Source organism: Papio anubis, chromosome X (genome assembly GCF_008728515.1).
Source record: "Papio anubis isolate 15944 chromosome X, Panubis1.0, whole genome shotgun sequence".
NCBI lineage: Eukaryota > Metazoa > Chordata > Mammalia > Primates > Cercopithecidae > Papio > Papio anubis.
The window spans coordinates 67,692,939-67,712,381 of record NC_044996.1 but is presented as its reverse complement, the minus strand read 5'-3'; the positions used below and the strand labels follow the sequence as shown (position 1 = coordinate 67,712,381).

The 19,443-nt window shown below is 38.1% G+C and overlaps 1 protein-coding gene across 2 annotated transcripts in view; it reads left to right on the top strand.

The window, feature by feature from the left end:
* The first annotated feature begins 2,025 nt into the window (after positions 1 to 2,025).
* Positions 2,026 to 19,443, top strand: part of SATL1 (spermidine/spermine N1-acetyl transferase like 1) — a 35,843-nt gene continuing 18,425 nt past the window's right edge. For both annotated transcript variants that reach the window (XR_004180547.1, XM_009197867.4), the window contains exons 1-4: positions 2,026 to 4,363; positions 7,797 to 7,848; positions 16,435 to 16,515; positions 17,202 to 17,303. Coding sequence is in view for 1 of the 2 variants with exons in the window: in XM_009197867.4 (XP_009196131.2) it covers positions 2,663 to 4,363; positions 7,797 to 7,848; positions 16,435 to 16,515; positions 17,202 to 17,303 (1,936 nt within the window). In the remaining variant the exon portion in view is untranslated. The remainder of the gene's footprint in view (positions 4,364 to 7,796; positions 7,849 to 16,434; positions 16,516 to 17,201; positions 17,304 to 19,443) is intronic.

Sequence of the window (19,443 nt, the reverse complement as noted above, 5' to 3'; positions counted from 1 at the left end):
CTTTTATGAAATATAAACAAGCTTACAATATTACTTAGATTTTTGGTTCCTACACTGGATAATACTGCCGCCTTGTGGCAATGATAGACTACTGAAGCTTTTTAAAAAATAGTTTTAAAAACTGTATTTTCCCTGATGGTGTATCAATTAAAGTGGATTTTTGAATGTTTGATGGAGCCAGTCTTATTCTGAGTTTCCAAGATGGGGCAAATTGTTCTAATAAGTAACTTTAAGCAAAAATATATTTTGTGTATGTTCCCTTAAAAACACAAATGCATTATGTTCAAACCAAATATTATTTTAAAATAACAAAAAACAAATATCTAAATAGTCTTCAACGCATGTAAAGAAAATGCAAAATAAACTCGTTAACCAATTCTAGGTTATGAAATTGCATTTTTCTAACTTTACTTATTAAAGACATCAACCAGAAACCTATTACTTGCCTCTTCCTCCAAGAAAGCAAAAGACAAACTTCATCCAATCTCACAATAAATTATGCAAATTGTTTGATTTTGTAAAGTAAACAGCAAAATTACCTCATCTCTTTGCCTGAATTTCAGAAGAAAACAAAATAACTGGGTTTTCCTTGTTTTGTCTGGACTTTTAGCTGTGTGACCTATGTCAACTTACTTAACCTCTCTCGATCTGTTTCTTTACTTGAAAAATGGGGATAAGACTATCTCCTACCCCATTGGATTGTTATGAGGATTGGGTTAATACAAGTATTCCTTAGAACCATGCCTAACACTGCAGAAATAATTCACTAAATATTAGCTCTTGTTTGTAGTATAAGGTAGATGAAAAGCAGCAACATACCTACATCTAATTTGTATTAAGCTTGACATAATTCTGCGATGTGATTTGATTTGCTTGTCACGCTAAGAAGATGGGCTCTCTAGGTACAATTTATAGCTAGCATAAGCCTAATAGTGATTGGGCTGTCTAGTTTAAATTGAACGTTTCTATCTATGGGATGGGCCTTGGATACCCATCCCCATTCCTCTGTTTACTACACGTGGGGAACTGAGTTAACTTAAATTCCAGTTTATTGATAAAATGGGGAACAACAGTACATACATCACGGGGTTATTGTGATGATTAAGTGAGATAATACATATGTAAAGCCCTTAGCACAGCTGAGACTTAGAACAGCCTCAATCAAAGTTCTCTGGTATATTTAAAAAATAAACAATATTCCATCTGAAACAATATTAGAACCAGTTATATAATATACATTATTCAGGAAGTAAGCCAGCAGTTAAAATGATGGGAGAATGAATCCTGCAGAAGGAAGAGGTAAAAGGACAAAATACCTGACCTCACAGATAAGAGGATGGAGAATGAGTAGAATGTGTTTTAAGAGGCAGGACAGAGTAATAATAAAAAGCCTGGAAAGATAGATCTGGGTCTGAATTCAGGCTCTCCACCAACTTTTACGAAGCCTTGGGGAGGTAACCAAATCTTTTGAGTCAGTTTCCTCAGAACTGGGGATGATAGTGTTGATATGGATTGAATAAGAAAATGAATCGTACATTCCACTAAGCCTAGGCCATAAAATAACTTAGTAAATGCTAGCTGTAGCTATTATTATTACTATTATTTTTGAGACAGAGTTTCACTCTTGTTGCCCAGGCTGGAGTGCAATGGTGTGATCTCGGCTCGGCTCACTGCAATCTCCACCTCCTGGGTTCAAGCAATTCTCCTGCCTCAGCCTCCCGAGTAGCTAGGATTACAGGTGTCTGCCACCACGTCCAGCTAATTTTTTGTATTTTTAGTAGACGTGGGGTTTCATTATATTGGCCAGGCTGGTCTCGAACTCCTGACCCCAGGCGATCCACCCGCCACGGCTTTCCAAAGTGCTAGGATTACAGGCGTGAGTCACCACGTCCAGCCCAGCTATTACTATTTTTAAAGACGTATTATCTGCATTCCAGACTTGAGCACTTCACTGGGACTAGTTTCCAGTGTAAGTGAAAAATCAGGACGGAAATAGGAATTGAATTATTTGAGGAATGGGATGTAGGGAAAGGGAGGGGAGTTGGGGCAAGTTTCTTTGAATTGGCTAAAACAGCGGGGACTCTTGGGAGTGCCAAGCATAAACTCTGAGACTCTTTTCAGCCTCTTGCTTCACCATTTTAAGCTCTTAAGAGAGGATGAAATAAAGTGGTCAAGCGAGCCCTGCTTTGCCCCTCCCTCACCACGCGGGGGAGCACGTAGGCACTTTGATACCGGCATTGTGACTTCGGCACTATGATGCAGTGACCATGCAAGGGCAGGCTGGTGGTTATACTCCTCCAAGATCATTTTCTTCTTCCCTTTACTTCCCCGCTTTCGGCAGGGAAAGGCCAGATGACAACCTGAAACTCAGCCAAGCTTGCAGCTGTGGTCGCTGGTGAAGTCAACTCCAGCAAATCGGAGGCATTAATAACCTTCCTGAGGTGGTCCTCTCTTTTTCCAATTCCCACCTTGATAGAGGGGTATCTCAAAGTGGGCGAATCAAGTTGAGAAGAACTGGAAACAGCCACAGCCTACAACCTCCCACCACAGCACTACAGTTAAGGGATCCTGTTCCATCAAGATAGCCATCAGCCAATCAGTTGTCTGCCAACCCATCATCTGCCACCCCATCCTTAGTCAACCAAGCAGGAATCAACAGGGCATGAACCAATCAGGCACGAATCAATCAAGTTTATCAGATTCGAACCAAACCGGCATAAACCAGCCAAGCACAAGCTCACTTGGTATGAACCAAATGGACATGAACCAACAGAGTGCAAGCCTACATGAAATGAACCAAGTGGACACGAAACAACCAAGCATGAGCCAAGCTGGCATGAGGCAATCAAGTACAAGCCTACCAGACATAAACCAACCTGGCATGAAACAACCAGGCACATGGCAATTAGGTAGGAGCCAACCAGATATGCTGCAACAAGAACTGAGCCAACTAGTCCTGAGCAAAGCAGGCATAAGCCAACCAGGCCCATCGCAACCAGGCCCAAGCCAATCAGGCCCCAGCCAATCAAGCATGAGGCAAGTAGGCACGAACCAATCAGGTATGAGCCAACCAGTGGTGGGGCAACTAGACAGCCAGTCCGGTAGGAGCCAACCAACCATGAGACAAGTAGGCACCAGCCAATCAGGCACAAGCCAAATAAGCCTGAGCCAACCAGGCACATGGCAAACAGGACTGAGCCAACCAGTCCTGAACCAACCAAACATGAGTCCACCAGGCATGTGGCAACCAGGCATGAGCCAGCAAGTCCCAAGCCACCCAGACATGAGTCAACCAGGCATGAGTCAGCAAGTCCCAAGCCACCCAGACATGAGTCAACCAGGCATGAGTCTGCAAGTCCCAAGCCACCCAGACACAAGTCAACCAGGCATGAGTCAGCAAGTCCCCAGCCAACCAGGCATGAGGCAACCAGGCACTAGCCAATCATGTAAGAACCAAACAGACATGGGCCAACCAGGTGCAAACCAATCAAGTTTATCAGATTCCAACCAAACAGGTATAAACCAGCCAAGCCCAAGCTTACATGGTGTGAACCAATTGAACATGAACCAGCTGAGTGCAAGCCTACATGAAATGAACCAAGTGGATATGAAACAACCAAGCATGAGCCAAGCTGGCATAAGGCAATCAGGTACAAGCCTACCAGACATAAATCAACCTGGCATGAAACAACCAGGCACGTGGCAATTAGGTAGGAGCCAACCAGGCAGAAGCCAACCAGGCATGTGGCCACAAAGCCTGAACCAACTATTCCTGAGCAAAGCAAGCATAAGCCAACCAGGCCCATCTCAACCAGGCCCAAGCCAATCAGGCCCCAGCCAATCAAGTACGAGCCAAGCAGGCACGAACCGATCAGGTATAAGCCAAACAGTGACGTGGCAACTAGACAGGCGACAGTCAGGTAGGAGCCAACCAAGCATGAGACAAGTAGGCACCAACCAATCAGGCACAAGCCAACGAGTCACATGGCAAACAGACCTGAGCCAACTGGCCCGGAGCCGACCAAACATGAGTTCACCAGGCATGTGGCAACCAGGCATGAGCCAGCAAGTCCCCAGCCAACTAGGCATGAGACAACCAGGCACTAGCCAATCAAGAAAGAACCAAACAGGCATGAGCCATCCAGGCAGGGGTCATCCAGGCATATGGGAACCGGGGCCGAGTCACCCAGGCCGGAGCCAACAAGAGCTAGACCAATTAGTACTGAGCCAACCAGGCCTGAGTCAACCAGGCAGGAGCCAGCCAAGTGTGAGCCAAATGGGCATGAGGCAGACAAGCATGGATTATTTTCAAATAAGACCTGCAGAGGCTGGAGACTGCCCAGAAATTTTGCGACTGATTAAAGTAAGCCCATTTTTATTACATGGAGCCTCACGGCATTAGTGTAGGGCTGAAAGAGTAAGAGAGGCATAGTTGGGGTTCGAATTCTGCCTCTGCTAGTTATGTGTACATAACCTCTGGTAGTTACTTAACCTCTTTACTCTTCATTTTCTGCATCTAAAATTAAGATTATAACAATATATATCTCAAAAGACTGTTGTTATGAGACAGTAACATAAAATGATTACACATAAATTGCTTGGCATATAGTAAGGGGCTCAAAAAGTTATAGGGGAACCAATTCCTGGAAATTTTAGGGACTGAATGTGTTCTGTTTCCTGGGGAAATTTTAACTTTAAAAGAGTATCTTAGAGAAAAGAAATGCTTACCTTAAACAAATGACCCACCAATGATAGAATTTCATATTTTAGTGGCTAAGATTTTGGGGTAGGAGTCTCATTGCTTCTAAGGCCACACCTACTTGTTGAAACTGATGATCAGCTAACCCAAAAAACAATAGTCACATGCAACAAATTTTCCATACATTCTCAGACAGTTCATTGATCACTGAAGCCCAGCCACAGACAGCCCTCAGGAGCCAAGCAGCTGGGTTACATATTTCTCATTTAGATGTTTATTTGAATGGCTTCCTTGGAAATCATTCCAGTTGATTAAAGGGGATAAAATATCTAGTAGTTCACAGTTACTGTGCTGAAGTTCTGTGGTGCTGAAAGCACTCATTTATGTGATGGACAACCTACACAATTCCATATAAAGCGGTAGACTAAGTTCTTTATGGAGTAAATATGTGGCTGGAGCAAGGCACAGATTATAGATATGCAGACCTCATAAGTGTTTTGTAATGAAAATGTTTTAATATCCTCACTAATATATTTAAATCTTGTCTAAATCAGGCCAAGTTTGTGTTCCCTTTGGAGAGTGTGTTTTAATGGCCAAAATAAAATACCCATAGTTTTCTAGTGAAATCCACCTGTGGAAGTGATTCTAGGCCTGGTTACAGATCTATAAGAACTGGGTTATCTGTCGTTTTATGGCTTACATTCTATTCCATTTCCACAAATTCTTACATCATTTCTCTAACTGGCATTAATCTGAATGATTAGATAACCTATCAAAATACTATGCCCAACAGATTATTACAGATTCACATTCTTCCAGGTGGTAGAAAACATTTTTAAAAGAGTTTTTTGTAGTTCTAGCATCTGACACCTGGTTGGCAATTAATAAATTTATTATTGAATGATGATCTCTTTACCTGGACAAATGTACTTTTCCTAGCTTTCCAAGCAATGCCCATTGTCATCACCAAGGGAATAATACATCACTAGATGACCCCATTTCAGTGAAACTATCTGTAGGGTTTCTGGCCACATTTACTTTTTAATTTGTCACATGTATCTGATAATACGTAAGATGTTTATTGGGAGTAATTTTAATGAGTATTCATTGTGGAAAAATAATAGAAAAGCTAAATTACTTACTGTCTCACATACATGTATATAATGATTAATTGGCTTTGAGTTTTATGTTCTTCTTAATATTTTATGTCCATCTGTCCTAACTCCTGTTCATTGCTAAGTTTGCAGAACAGTCTCTCTTTGCAGAGGAGTTTATTAGAGTTTGAACCACAGTAATTGCTTAGCTGAATATATTGCAGGTTTTATTGACTGTTCCATTCCAAGTATCCTCTGTATGAACTCATTTTATACTGTTCTCAATCACCACATCACAGCATTATTTGGGAGCCTAGTCATTTCATTGCCAGGCAGCCATAACTTCTTGCTTACCAGAATTTCTAAAGCTTTATATTGTGGTGGTCCCTAAAGTGTGGTTTTGGACCATTGGTGAACCACAGATGGTGCTGAGTAGTATTAATATTTTATTTTTCTTCATTGTACAAACATTGAATGCATATTAGGGGAAGATTATACACCAAGTAGTATAAAAGATATAAGGATTCTTGGATTACAGTCTCTACCCTCAAGGAGCTTACAGCATCTTAGGGGAGGTATCAACATAAATATTGTCCTCCCTGATCAATCCATTCTTTACACAGCAGTCAAAATGCTTAAAATTCCATTGAGATCCTGGCTGTCTTGAGAATAAAATCCAAACTTCTTACTAATGCTCTATGTAATCTGGTCCTTGCTGTTCTCCTGTATTTTAAAAGCGTATTTCCATTAAAAGTTTAATGCAATTCCAGTCAAAATCTCCAAATTTTCACATAGAAACATTTTAAAAATCCAAAAAAGAAGAGTAATGAGGGGAGATGATCTATACCAGATATCATAAAACTGTAAGTAATTAAAATACTATGGTAACTAGTGGACAGATAGATCAATGGGACAGAAAGGAGAGTCCAGAAGTTCTCTTAAGTATGCAGTCAGCCTTCTGTATCCATGGCTTCTACATCTGTAGATTCAAACAACCATGGATTGAAAATATTTGTAAAAATTGCAACTGTACTGAACATGTACAGACTTTTTTCTTGTCATTATTCCCTATACAATACAGTATAACTATTTACATAATATTTACATTGTATTAGATATTATAAGTAATCCAGAGATGATTTAAGGTATATGAGAGGATATACATAGGGTATTGCAAATACTCTGCTATATAAGGGGCTTGAACACGCTCAGATTTTGGTATCCTGGGGCTGAGGGAGCAGGTCCTGAAACTAATCTCCCATGAATACAAAGGGATGACTGTAAATGAGGATGTAGTATATGATAAAAGGGACATGTCGAGTCATCCAGGATGGGTTATTCAGTAAGTGCTGTTGGGATAATTGGGAGGAAAAGATAAAGGTGAAATTCTACCTAACTTCTTACACCAAAAAAAGTTGAATAAATCAATTATTAATATTATGATCTTAAAAAGAAAATGAGTGAATACCTTTTGCTTTCCAAGCATGAGATATAAACCGTGAAGGAAAAGAACGTGAATATGTAAAAACAAAAAAAAAAAAAAAACCACAAAAAACAAAAACATGATATAGTAAAAAGCCACAATAAAAAGCCTCAAGTTAAAATGGCAAAAACATCTCACAGGCAAACACCTGAGAGACTTCTCTGTAAAGCCTATGAGCTTCATAATACATAAACTTTATGACAGCTGCCTTGAATGCTCAGTAACATTTTTTGCTTTACTTCCCAGTTTCTGGCTGCATTCAAGGTTACTAATCTGGATAATTGACATTCATATGTGTGAGGTATCAACATAGTTAATCTCTCTAATAATATTTATACATCCTTTTGTTGCATTACTGTTTTAGATTTTGTTTCTAGATGACTGGGATTAAGTCTGACTAACTTTTAACACTGCCCAGGATATCACATGTCAATAAATGTTTAATACAAATTTTATGATGATTATCATCTTAATAATTTATTGCTAAATCATAAACTGAAGGTTTTATCTACTTTGACAGGAATTGGCTGCCTGTGAAAGCATGCTAGATGCAATGGAGTTAACAGCAGCTGGTAAGATACTTTGTGGTATTTTCAGAGCAAGAAAAAAAAACACACAGTACTACTTAGATATGTGGAAGCTATTGCTCTTGGTACACAAAGATGACACCATTACTAGCATGTACAGGACATACATTTGATAGCTTTGTCAGAGCTCCACTATTTTATTTTCCTTATTTTTAGTACAAAATTGATACTTAAGAGCTCTTACACCTTTACAGCTGCAATAGACCAGCTGGTTTTCAGAATGTAAAATGAGGAGCGTTACTGGTCAAAAAAGTATAATTTAACACCCAGTATGTTGGTAGTAGCTTGATACAATGAAATCGATAAAAGTAAAATGATTTAAAATATTTTTAAAGTATTTACTACATGTCGATAGCAAGATTAATAGGATAGGCCAGTGATTTGTGAAGAATTAGAACATTTTAGGGAGTAAATATGAAGATGAAAAGATTATTAATGTATATAAAATTACAAATGGCAAAGACTAGGTGAAGACAGTTATCAAAATCTAGAAGAATCGATGAAGGATAACTCCCTGAAGTTGAATACTTCAGAATGCATGTAATAAACTGAGAACATTCTACCAAGGAGATAAATGGTTTCACTATAATACTGGGTGACAGATTCAGAAGGAAGTTCTGGGATGTTTGTGGAGTCTTTTGCGCCATGCCCTAACAAATGAGTCTTAGTGCCTCAGTCAGAAATAGAACCCTGAACCGCATAGATCATGGATCAGTCGTCTTATGTGATGATACTTAGGTTCTTATACTTGACAATTAACACCACTAGAATGTTAATTAAATAGTAATTTTGTTGGCTTAAAAGAAATAGTAAGAAATACAAAGTTGAAAGTAATGTACACTCTATGAAAGCAGTACTCAAACTGAAGCAGCATAACAAATTGAGCATCCCTAACCTGAGAATCTGAAATCTGAAATGCTCCAAAATCAGAAACGTTTTGAGCACTGGCATTACACTCAAAGGAAGTGTTCCTTGGAGCATTTCAGATTTCAGATTAAGGATGCTCAACTGTTGAGTATATAATGACATATTTTAAAAATCAAAAACATATCAGACATTCAAAACACTTCTGGTCTCAAGAATTTTGGATAAGGAATACTCAATCTGTACTATGTTAAGATAATGCCCCTACACTATTCGTTGTAGTTAGAAAAATACTGCTCAGGGTAATATGTAACAGTCATAACTAAAATACTTTGTATACTCCAGCATCCTGCCTTAGGATTTCAGTATATATTTAAATTGCAGTAATTTCATAATGTCCTCAGTCCTGTTTTTATCTTAAAATGTCCTTATGTACTTGTATAGAGGCCAGTGAGAGATTTGATTTTTGTTTACTCTTACCTATTGTTGCAAACTTTTAAAAAATGTGATTAAATACACATATCATTTTAACTATTTGTAACTGTATAATTCAGTGACATTCAATACATCCATTGTTGTGCAACCAGCACCACTATCCATCTCCAGACCTTTCCATCACCCAACTGAAACTCTGTAATCATTAAACAATAACTCCCCATTGCCGGCCGACCTCCCCCTAGGCTCTCATAACTACTATTCTACTTTCCATCTCTACCAATTTGCCTATTCTAGGTACCTCGTATGACTGGAAACATGTAATATTTGTCCTTGTGTGTCTGTCTTATTTCACTTAGCATAATGTTTCAAGTTTCATCCAAGTGGTAGCCTGTATCTGAATTTCTTTCCTTTTCAAAGCTGAATAACATTCCATTGTGTATATATAAAATGTGATTTTATATATATAACTTTATTTATCCTTTTATACATTTTGGCTGTTTCCAAATTTTGGCTATTGTGAATAATGCTGCTGTGAAACATTGGTGTACAAATATCTGTCTGAGTTGCTGCTTTCATTATTTTGGCACATACCTAGAAGTGGATTTCTGGATCATATGATTTTTTTTTTTTTTTTGAGGAGTCTCCATACTGTTTTCCACAACAGCTGCATCATTTTACATTCTCATTAGCAAAGCACAAGAGTTCTAATTTCTCCACATCCTCATCAACACTTATTTTTGTTTTTTTGTAATACCCATCCTAGTCTGTATGAAGTGCTATCTCACTGTGTTTTGATGTGCATTGCACTAATGATTAGTGATGTTGAACACGTTTTCTTGTGCTTATTGACCCTTTGTATATCTTCTTTGAGAAGTGTCTATTTATGATATTTCCACATTTTGGAATTGAGTTGGTTTTTTGTTGTTGTTGAATTGTAGGAGTCCTTTATATAGTCTGGATATTAACCCCTTATCGGATGTTATTTCCAAATACTTTCTCCCATTCCATGGGTTGCCTTTTTGTTCTTGATATTGTCCTTTCACATACAAAGTATTTTGTTTTTGATAAAGTCCAATTTATTCATTTGTCATTTGTGCTTTTGGTGTTATATCCAAGAACTAATTGCCAAATCCAATGTCTTGAAGATTTTCCATGTTTCTTCTAAGAGTTTTATAGATTGAGCACTTATGTTGAGGTATTTGATCTATTTTGAGTTACATTTTGTACATGCTGTGAAGTTAAGGGTCCAACTTCATTATTTGCATATAGATACTCAGTTTCTCTAGTACTGTTTGTTGAAAAGACAGTCCTTTTCCCCATGAATGGTCATAGCACCCTTGTCAAAAATCAATGGATCAGATATGTGAGGGTTTGATTCTGAGGTCTCTATTCTGTTCCATTGGTCTATATGTCTGTCCTTTTGTCACTACCCTACAGTATTAATTGCTGTAGCTTTGTAATAAGTTTCAAAGTCAGGAAGTGTGAGTCCTCCAATATTATTTTTTGTTTTCAAGATTGTTTTGGCTCTTTGGGGCCCCCTGGAATTCCATATGAATTTGAGGATCAGCTTTTCTGTTTCTGTGAAAAAGGCTGTCAGAATTTTAATAGGGACTGCATTAAATATGTAGATCATTTTGAATAGTATTGGCATCCTACCAATGTTGTCTTCCTATGCATATATAGGTTTTTTTTTTTTTTTTTAAATTTCTGTGGATCTTTTCCAGTTTCTTTCAGCAATGTTTTATAGCTTTCAGTATACAAGTTTTTAACCTCCTTGATTAGATTTATTCCTAGGTATTCAATTCTTTTAGGGGTTATTGTAAGTGGTACTACTTTCTTAATTTATTTTTTGGTTTGTTTTTTGCTGCTATATAGAAACACAACTTATTTTTGTTTGTTGATCTTGTACCCTGCAACTTTGCTGAATTTGTTTATAGCTCTAGAAGATTTCTCTTAGATTCTTTGGAATTTTCTCTATATAGAATCATGTGATCTGCAAATAGAGATAGTTTTAGCTTTTCCTTTCTACTATGGTTTTTTTTTTTTTTTTTTTTTTTTTTTTTGAGACAGAGTCTTTCTCTCTTGACCAGACTGGAGTGCACTGGCACAATCTCAGCTCACTGCAACCTCCGCCTCCCAGGTTCAAGCGATTCTCCTGCCTTAGCCTCCCGAGTAGCTGGGATTAGAGGCGCATGCCACCACGCCTGACTAATTTTTGTATTTTTAGTAGAGATGGAGTTTCACCATGTTGGCCAGACTGGTCACGAACTCCTGACCTCAGGTGATCCACCTGCCTTGGCCTCCCAAAGTGTTAGGATTACAGGCGTGAGCCACTGGGCCTTGCCTATGAATGGTTTTTATTTATTTTTCTTGTCTAATAGCTCTGGCCATAACTTCCAGTACAATGTTGAATACCAGTGGTGAAAGTGGGCATCTTTGCCTTCTTCCTAATCTTAAGGGGGAATGTTTTCAGTCATTCACCATTGAGTGTAATGTCGTAGGCCCGGCGCGGTGGCTCAAGCCTGTAATCCCAGCACTTTGGGAGGCCGAGATGGGCGGATCACGAGGTCAGGAGATTGAGACCATCCTGGCTAACACGGTGAAACCCTGTCTCTACTAAAAATACAAAAAAAAAACTAGCCGGGCGAGGTGGCGGGTGCCTGTAGTCCCAGCTACTCGGGAGGCTGAGGCAGGAGAATGGCATAAACCTGGGAGACAGAGCTTGCAGTGAGCTGAGATCCGGCCACTGTACTCCAGCCTGGGTGACAGAGCGAGACTCCGTCTCAAAAAAAAAAAAAAAAAAAAAATGTAATGTGGTTTTCATAAGTACACTGTATCATGTTGAGGAATGTCCCTCTATTCCTAGTTTTATAAAAGCTTTTATCTTGAAAGTGTTGCGCTTTAGTCAAATGCTTTTTTGGCATTCATTGATTTGATTTTGTGGGTTTTCCCCCTTTGTTTCATTAATATGATGTATTAAATTGATATTCTTATGTTGCTGCACCCTTACATTCCTAGGATAAATCACACTTGATTATGGTGAATAATCCCTTTAATATGCTGTTGGGTTCAATTTCCAATTTTGTGGAGAAGTTTTTAACCTATATTATTAAGGAATATTGGCCTGTAACTTTCTTCTAATATCTTTGACTGCCTTTGGAATCAGAGTAATGCTGACCTCACAGAATTAATTATAAAGTGCTTCCATCTCTTAAATTTTTCGGAAGAGTTAGAGGAAGACTGGTATTAATTATTCTGTAAATGTTTGGTAGAATTCACCACTGATGAGGCCATTTGGTTCCTTACTTTTTTTTGTTGGGAGATCTTTGATTACTGATTCAAAGTCTTGCAGGTCTGTTGAGATTTTCTGTTTCTTCTTAAGTAGGTTTAGGTAATTTATATGTTTGAAGGAATATGTCCATTTCTTCTAAGTTTTCTAATTTGTTGTTATATAAATCATAATATTTTTATACTCCCTTTTAATGTTGTAGTGTTGGCAGTAATGTCCTTATTTTCTTTTCTGATTTTAATGATTTGCATCCTCTTTGTCAGTCTAGCTGTCAATTTTGTTGATCTTTTCAAATAATCAACCTTCATTGATTTTCTCCATGTTTTTCCATCCTCTGTTTTATCTCTATCCAATTTTTATTATTATCTTCTTTCTGCAAGCTTTGGGCTTAGTTTGCTCTTCTTTGTCTAGTTCCTTAAGACATAAAGTTAGATTATTGTTTTAGATCATTTTTTAAAATGGCATTTACAGCTATAATTTTCCCTCTGAGCACTACTTTCACTACATCTCGTAAGCGTGTTTGTTGTGTTTTCATTTTCATTCATCTAAATGTTTTCCTATTTCCCTTATACTTTCCTCTTTGACCCATTGGTTGTGTACAGTGTGTTGTTTAATTCCCACATATTTGTAAATTTCTCAAATTTTTTTCCCGCTGATTTCTAGCATCATTGTACTGTCATTAGAAGAAATATTGTGTGTGATTTTCATATTTTAAAATTTATTAAGACTTGGTATGTGACCTAATGTATCTATCCTAAAGAAAGTTCCATGTGTACTTGAGGGAAAAAAATGTGTACTCTGTTGTAGTTGGATAGAACTTTATGTATATGTCTGTTAGGTACAATTGGTCTATAGTGTTCAAGTCATCTACTTTTCTGTCTGGTTGTCCTACATATTACTGAAAGTGGGGTATTGAATCTCCTATTATTGTCTTGCTGTGTACTTCTCTCGGTTCTGTCAGTGTTTGCTTCATATATTTTGGAGCTGTGATGTTCAATGCATGTATATTTATAAATGTTATATGTTCTTGGTGAATTAACCCCTCTATCATTTCATAATGTACTTTGTCTCTTATAACTGTTTTTGACTTAAAGTCTATTTTGTCTGATACTAGTATAGCCACCCTAGCTCTCTTTTAGTTACTCTTTGCATGAAATATATTTTTCCATCATTTCATTTTCAACGTATTTGTGACTTTGGATCTACAGTATGTCTCTTGTAGACAGTATATACTTGGATCATTTTTTTGTTTGTTTTCCTTAATCTATTCTGGCTATCTCTGTGTTTTGGCAGGAGTGTTTAATCCATTTACATTTAATTACTGATGAGGAAGGACTCGCCTGTACTATTTAACTGTTTTCCATATGCCTTAAAGCTTTTGGTTGTCCCTACTTTCCTCCATTAGTCCTTTTTTTGTGTTTTATTTTTGTAGTGAAACATTTTGATTCCTTCTCATTTCCTTATGTGTATATTTTATAGACTTTTTTTGTTTACCATGGGGATATTTGATGGTTACAACAATCTAATTTTGATTTAAACCAACTTAACTTCAATAGCATACACAAATTCTTCTTATATATATCTCTGTCCCCATCTTCTGTTATTGATGTCAGGGATTACATCTTTACACATTGTGTGCCCAATAACATACATTAGGCTGGGCATGGTGGCTCACGCCTGTAACCTCAGCACTTTGGGAGGCTGAGGTGGGTGTATCACTTGAGGGCAGGAGTTTGAGACTAGCCTGGCCAACATGGCAAAACCCCATCTCTACTAAAAATACTTAAAAAAAATTAGCTGCGCATGGTGGCAGGTGCCTGTAGTCCCAGCTACATGGGAGGCTGAAGCACAGGAACTGCCTGAACCCAGGAGGCAGATTGCAGTGAGCTGAGATCATGCCACTGCACTCCAGCCTGGGTGAGCAAGACTTGTCTCAAAAAAATTTAAAAAAATAATTATTTTTATCCATTTGTCTTTTAGACAATGTAAAAACAAAACGTGGAGTTAGGGTCATCTCTCAGTATATGCAGGAGATTGGTTCCAGGACCCACTGCATATGCCCAAATCCATGCATACTCAAGTCCCGCAGTGAGTCCTACTGAACTCACATATATGAAAAGTCAGTCCTCTGTATATGTGGGTTTCTCCTCCAATGAATATTGTTTTTGATTTGTGTTTGAAAAAAATCCATGTGTAAGTGTACTTGCATAGTTCCAACCCATGTTGTTCAAGGGTCAACTGTATAAACATAATTACAATACTACCTCTTATAATTGCTCATATATCTGTCTTTACCAGAAATCTTTATTCATACAACTTTTAGTTACTGTCTAGATTACTTTCATTTCAACCTGAAAGACTCCTTTTGGCATTTCTTTTTGGGCAGGTCTAATGGTAATGAATTCCTCCAGTTTCTTTTTTTTTGCGGGGGCGGGGAAGGGGTGTCTGGGAATGTCTTAATTTCTCCGTCATTTTGAAGGACAGTTTTGGTGGATATAAAATTCTTAGCTGACAGTCCCCACTCCTCCCGCTCCTCAGACTTTAAATATCAATCCACTGCTTTTTGGCTTCCAAGGTTTCTGACAGGAAATCAGATAGTAATCTAATTGAGGACCCTCATATATGACAAATTGCTTCTCTTGCTGTGTATTCTCTGTCTGGTTTTTGAGACTTTCATTATAATGTGTCTTGGTGTGGATTTCTTTGGGTGTATCCTACTTAGAGTTTGTTAAGCTTCTTGTATTTGTAGATTCATGTTTTATGTCAAATTTTGTTTTCAGCAGTTATTTTTTCAAATTCTCATTCATTCTCATTCTCTCTCTGTCTCTCTCTCTCTCTCCTGTCCCACAAGATATATCCTGTTCCACTTAATGGTGATGATGTCCCACAGACACTTTTGGCTTTGTTCACTTTTCCTCATCCCTTTTCTGTTTTTCAAACTCAATAATTTCACCTGGCCTAGTTTCAAGTTCACGGATTCTTTCTTCAACTTATTCAAATGTGTCTTTGAACCCCTCCAGTATAGTTTTTGTTATTGTTTGTTTGTTTGTTTTCCATTTCAGTTATTGTACTTTTAAGCTTCAGAATGTTAGGGGGAGGATTTTTGTAAATTTATATCTATGTTATTTTGTTTATATATTTTTTTCCTGTATTTGTGCATGTCTTCTTTTATCTCTTTGGGCATCTTTAAGACAGATGTTTTAAGTTATTTAGTAAGTCAAACATCTGGCTTTCTTCAGGTATGTTTTTTGTTAATGTATTTTATTCCTTTGAATGACCATCATTTCTTGTGATCTTTGTTGAAAGCTAGACTTTGAAACTAATACTATGGTAACTTTGGAAATCAGATTATCCTTTTCCCCCAGGATTTGATGGAGTTTATTTTAAAGCATTACAGGGTGTCTCTGTGTCACAAATCAGCCTGAGTTGAAAGCTTAATGTGTTCTCAGGTCCCCTCTGTGTCTTTATGTAGTCACACATGGTAACTTTCTAAATTCCCCTGTATATATGTTTTTAATTCCCAAATCTCTCACAAAACAAGGCAGCTCCTTTAAATCTCCTGGAAGCCACTTCAGCTTGTGGGGGTTTCCAAGTCCTCACCTCAGTGATCAGAGTAACAATACACAGTCAAAACACAGAACTTCAGTATTTTGAGGACAAGATGTTTATTGATCACCCTGGTTCCAGCAAACTGCTACAGAAATACAGGTTGCTGTTCCTATGGAGTAGATGGTGTTGAGTACTGGGTAGCTGCCACCTCACTGATGGCTGAATTTGATCCAAATTAACAGCAGTTGACCAGTCAGGCTGTCTCCTGTAAGTTGCAAATGTTCAGATAAACTCCAGAGTTCCAAAATACTCACTTTAGTTTCTGTCAATACAATTGCTATCCAGGTGGATAAATTCCTAGTGCTTCCTATCCACCATCTCCTTCTCTGCTGTAAACTTTCTGACATACTATATATGAATTGATATTTCAGATTTACTCAGAGATGGCTTTGGGGACAATCCCCTTTTCTACTGCCTGATTGCAGAAGTAAATGAGCAACAAAAACCATCAGGTAGAGTAAATCTTTCTTCTCCAGTTTAATCTGGAATATATTTTTTCCATGCTGAAAAATAGTACAGTTTTGCAGCATATAATTACTATTAAGCAGAAAAGAATGTGTATAAACCCAGTTTTTTGGTAAAGAATATGCATGGTATGTACTTATGTTTGTATAAGCATTATTATTATTATAATTTTTTAAGAGACGGGGTCTTGCTCTGTCACCCAGGCTGGAGTGCAGTGGCATGATCATGACTCACTGCAGCCTCCAACTAAACTCCTGTGCACAAGTGTCTCAGCCTCCCAAGTAGCTGGGACTACACATATGTGCCACTATGTCCAACTAGTTTAAAATTATTTTTTGTAGAGACAGGGTATCACAATGTTGCCCAGGCTGGTCTCAAATTCCTGAGCTCAACTGGCCCTCCTGCCTTGGCCTCCCAAAGCACAGGGATTACAGCCATGAGCCAATTTTTTGGAAGATCGTACACCACACTATAAAAAGAAGGCTTATATCTTAAAGGTTATATTTTAAAGGACTTAAGTCCTCTACACTATAAGTTTTTGTACTGTTTTTTTTTTCAATGAGCATTTATTACTTTAATAGTTAAACAAACACCAAAAGACATTCAATTTGGGGGTAAAGAACTGGCTAAGATTCAACACGACCTTTCTACACCCTTTCTACTCCCTTCCTAGGCAAATTGACTGTTGGATTTGCCATGTACTACTTTACATATGACTCATGGATTGGCAAGGTACTTTACCTAGAGGACTTTTATGTCACACGAGCTTACCAAGGTAAAACTAAAATTTATGATATTTATTGGGTGAAATTCAGCCCCCGATATTTCACGTGGGTCCTTTTCTATGTTCCCTAAGTGTTGACTGGTCTGAGAAATAAAGGGAAAGAGTACAAAAGAGAGAAATTTTAAAGTTGGGTGTCCGGGGGAGACATCACATGTAGGCAGGTTCCATGATGGCCCCCTAAGTTGCAAAACCAGCAAGTTTTTATTAGTGATTTTCAAAAGGGGAAGGAGTGTACGAATAGTATGTGGGTCACAGAGATCACATGCTTCACAAGGTAATAAAATATCACAAAGCAAATGGGGGCAGGGTGAGATTACAGGACCGGGGTGAAATTAAAATTGCTAATGAAGTTTTGGGCACGCATTGCCATTGATAACATCTTACCAGGAGACAGGGTTTGAGAGCAGACAACCAGTCTGACCAAAATTTATTAGACGAGAATTTCCTCATCCTAATAGGCCTGGGAGTGCTACAGAAGATCAGGGCTTATTTCATCCCTTATCTGCAACCATAAAAGACAGACATTCCCCAAGCAGCCATTTCAGAGGCCTCCCCTTAGGAACGCATTCTGATTCTCAGGGATGTTCCTTGCTGAGAAAAAGAACTCAGCGATATTTCTCCTATTTGCTTTTGAAAGAAGAGAAATAAGGCTCTGTTCCACCCAGCCCACAGGCAGCCAGACTTTAAGGTTATCTCCCTTGTTCTCTGAACATCGCAGTTATCCTGTTCTTTTTTCAAGGTGCCCAGATTTCATATTGTTTAAACAATTTGTGCAGTTAACGCAATCATCATAGGGTCCCTGAGGTGACATTCATCCTCAGCTTATGAAGATGATGGGATTAAGAGATTAAAGTAAAGACAGGCATAGGAAATCACACGAGTATTGATTGGGGAATTGTTAAGAGTCCATGAAATCTTCATAATTTATGTTCAGAGATTGCAGTAAAGACAGGAATAAGAAATTATAAAAGTATTAATATGGGGAACTAATAAATGTCCATGATATCTTCACAATTTATGTTCTTCTGCTGCAGCTTCAGCTGGTCCCTCCGTTCAGGGTCCCTGACTTCCCACAACATCTCTCCTTTTCTTTTTATATAAATGTGCCATGGCGATGAAGGCTTGTTCATTCTCTCAATTTTGACGCAGGATTCTTTGACTGGTCTGGCACACTAAAGACAAGCCGATTAAACAGAGAAACATAATTCCAAAATTTACTACAGTTGAGCCCCCAATAGACTTAACCCAAGTCGTGGGGTTTAGTCCTTAAAGATTTTCTGCCACCTGATCTAAGGCCTCAGCTCCAGGCACAATGGATAAGTGAGCTTGAAAGCCTTCAAAAATTTGTTTCTTTAATTTAGTTATGTCCAATGATAAATTATCTTCCCTACCCAGAAGGTGTCCTTTGGCCATTTCCCATGAATGATCAATCTTGTTATAGGAATACAGGGTGATACAGAAAGCAGAGGTATTCCAACCGCACTGCATTTGCATGTGATGTTCGAGACTCACTACGTGATCTCCAAGCCAAATTAACAGACGGTCTTAAATCATTAATTTGATTAGCCAATTTTTGATCAATGCCTTGTTGAGAATTCCACATTTGGGTGGAATTGGCTTGCCAATTATTAACAAAATGAGCCGTTTGAATAGATTGATGTAATGTCATTCCGGTAGTGCTGGCCAGTGCAGCAACTGTAATTAGGCCCATGATCACAGCGATTGAAGTGAAAACAAATCTCTTAGATCTTTTTAGAATTTGCTGTAACACTTCATTAATTAAATGTATTGAGGGGGAGGATTCCCAAGGTCTGGGCAAAGTTACCAGAATCCAGATTCCTTCTTGAGCTCGAACCAACATTACACTTTTCCTAGAGTCAAAATGGGAGTTAATACAAGTGTATAACTGACAATTAATGCATTGGACAGTTTGATTGTTCGTCCAAATTTTGTTATTTCCCACTAACAGCATGTAAGGAGGCTTAACACAACTCCGTATGGGAACAGTCAGGTTGGAAGTAAATAAAGCAGAATGTCCAGATCTACGTTGATACTGAGAGATGGGGGTGGTAGCGGGAACAACAAACAGAATAGTTTCCCGTTCCCATACTCGCAGTCCAGACATGGCAAT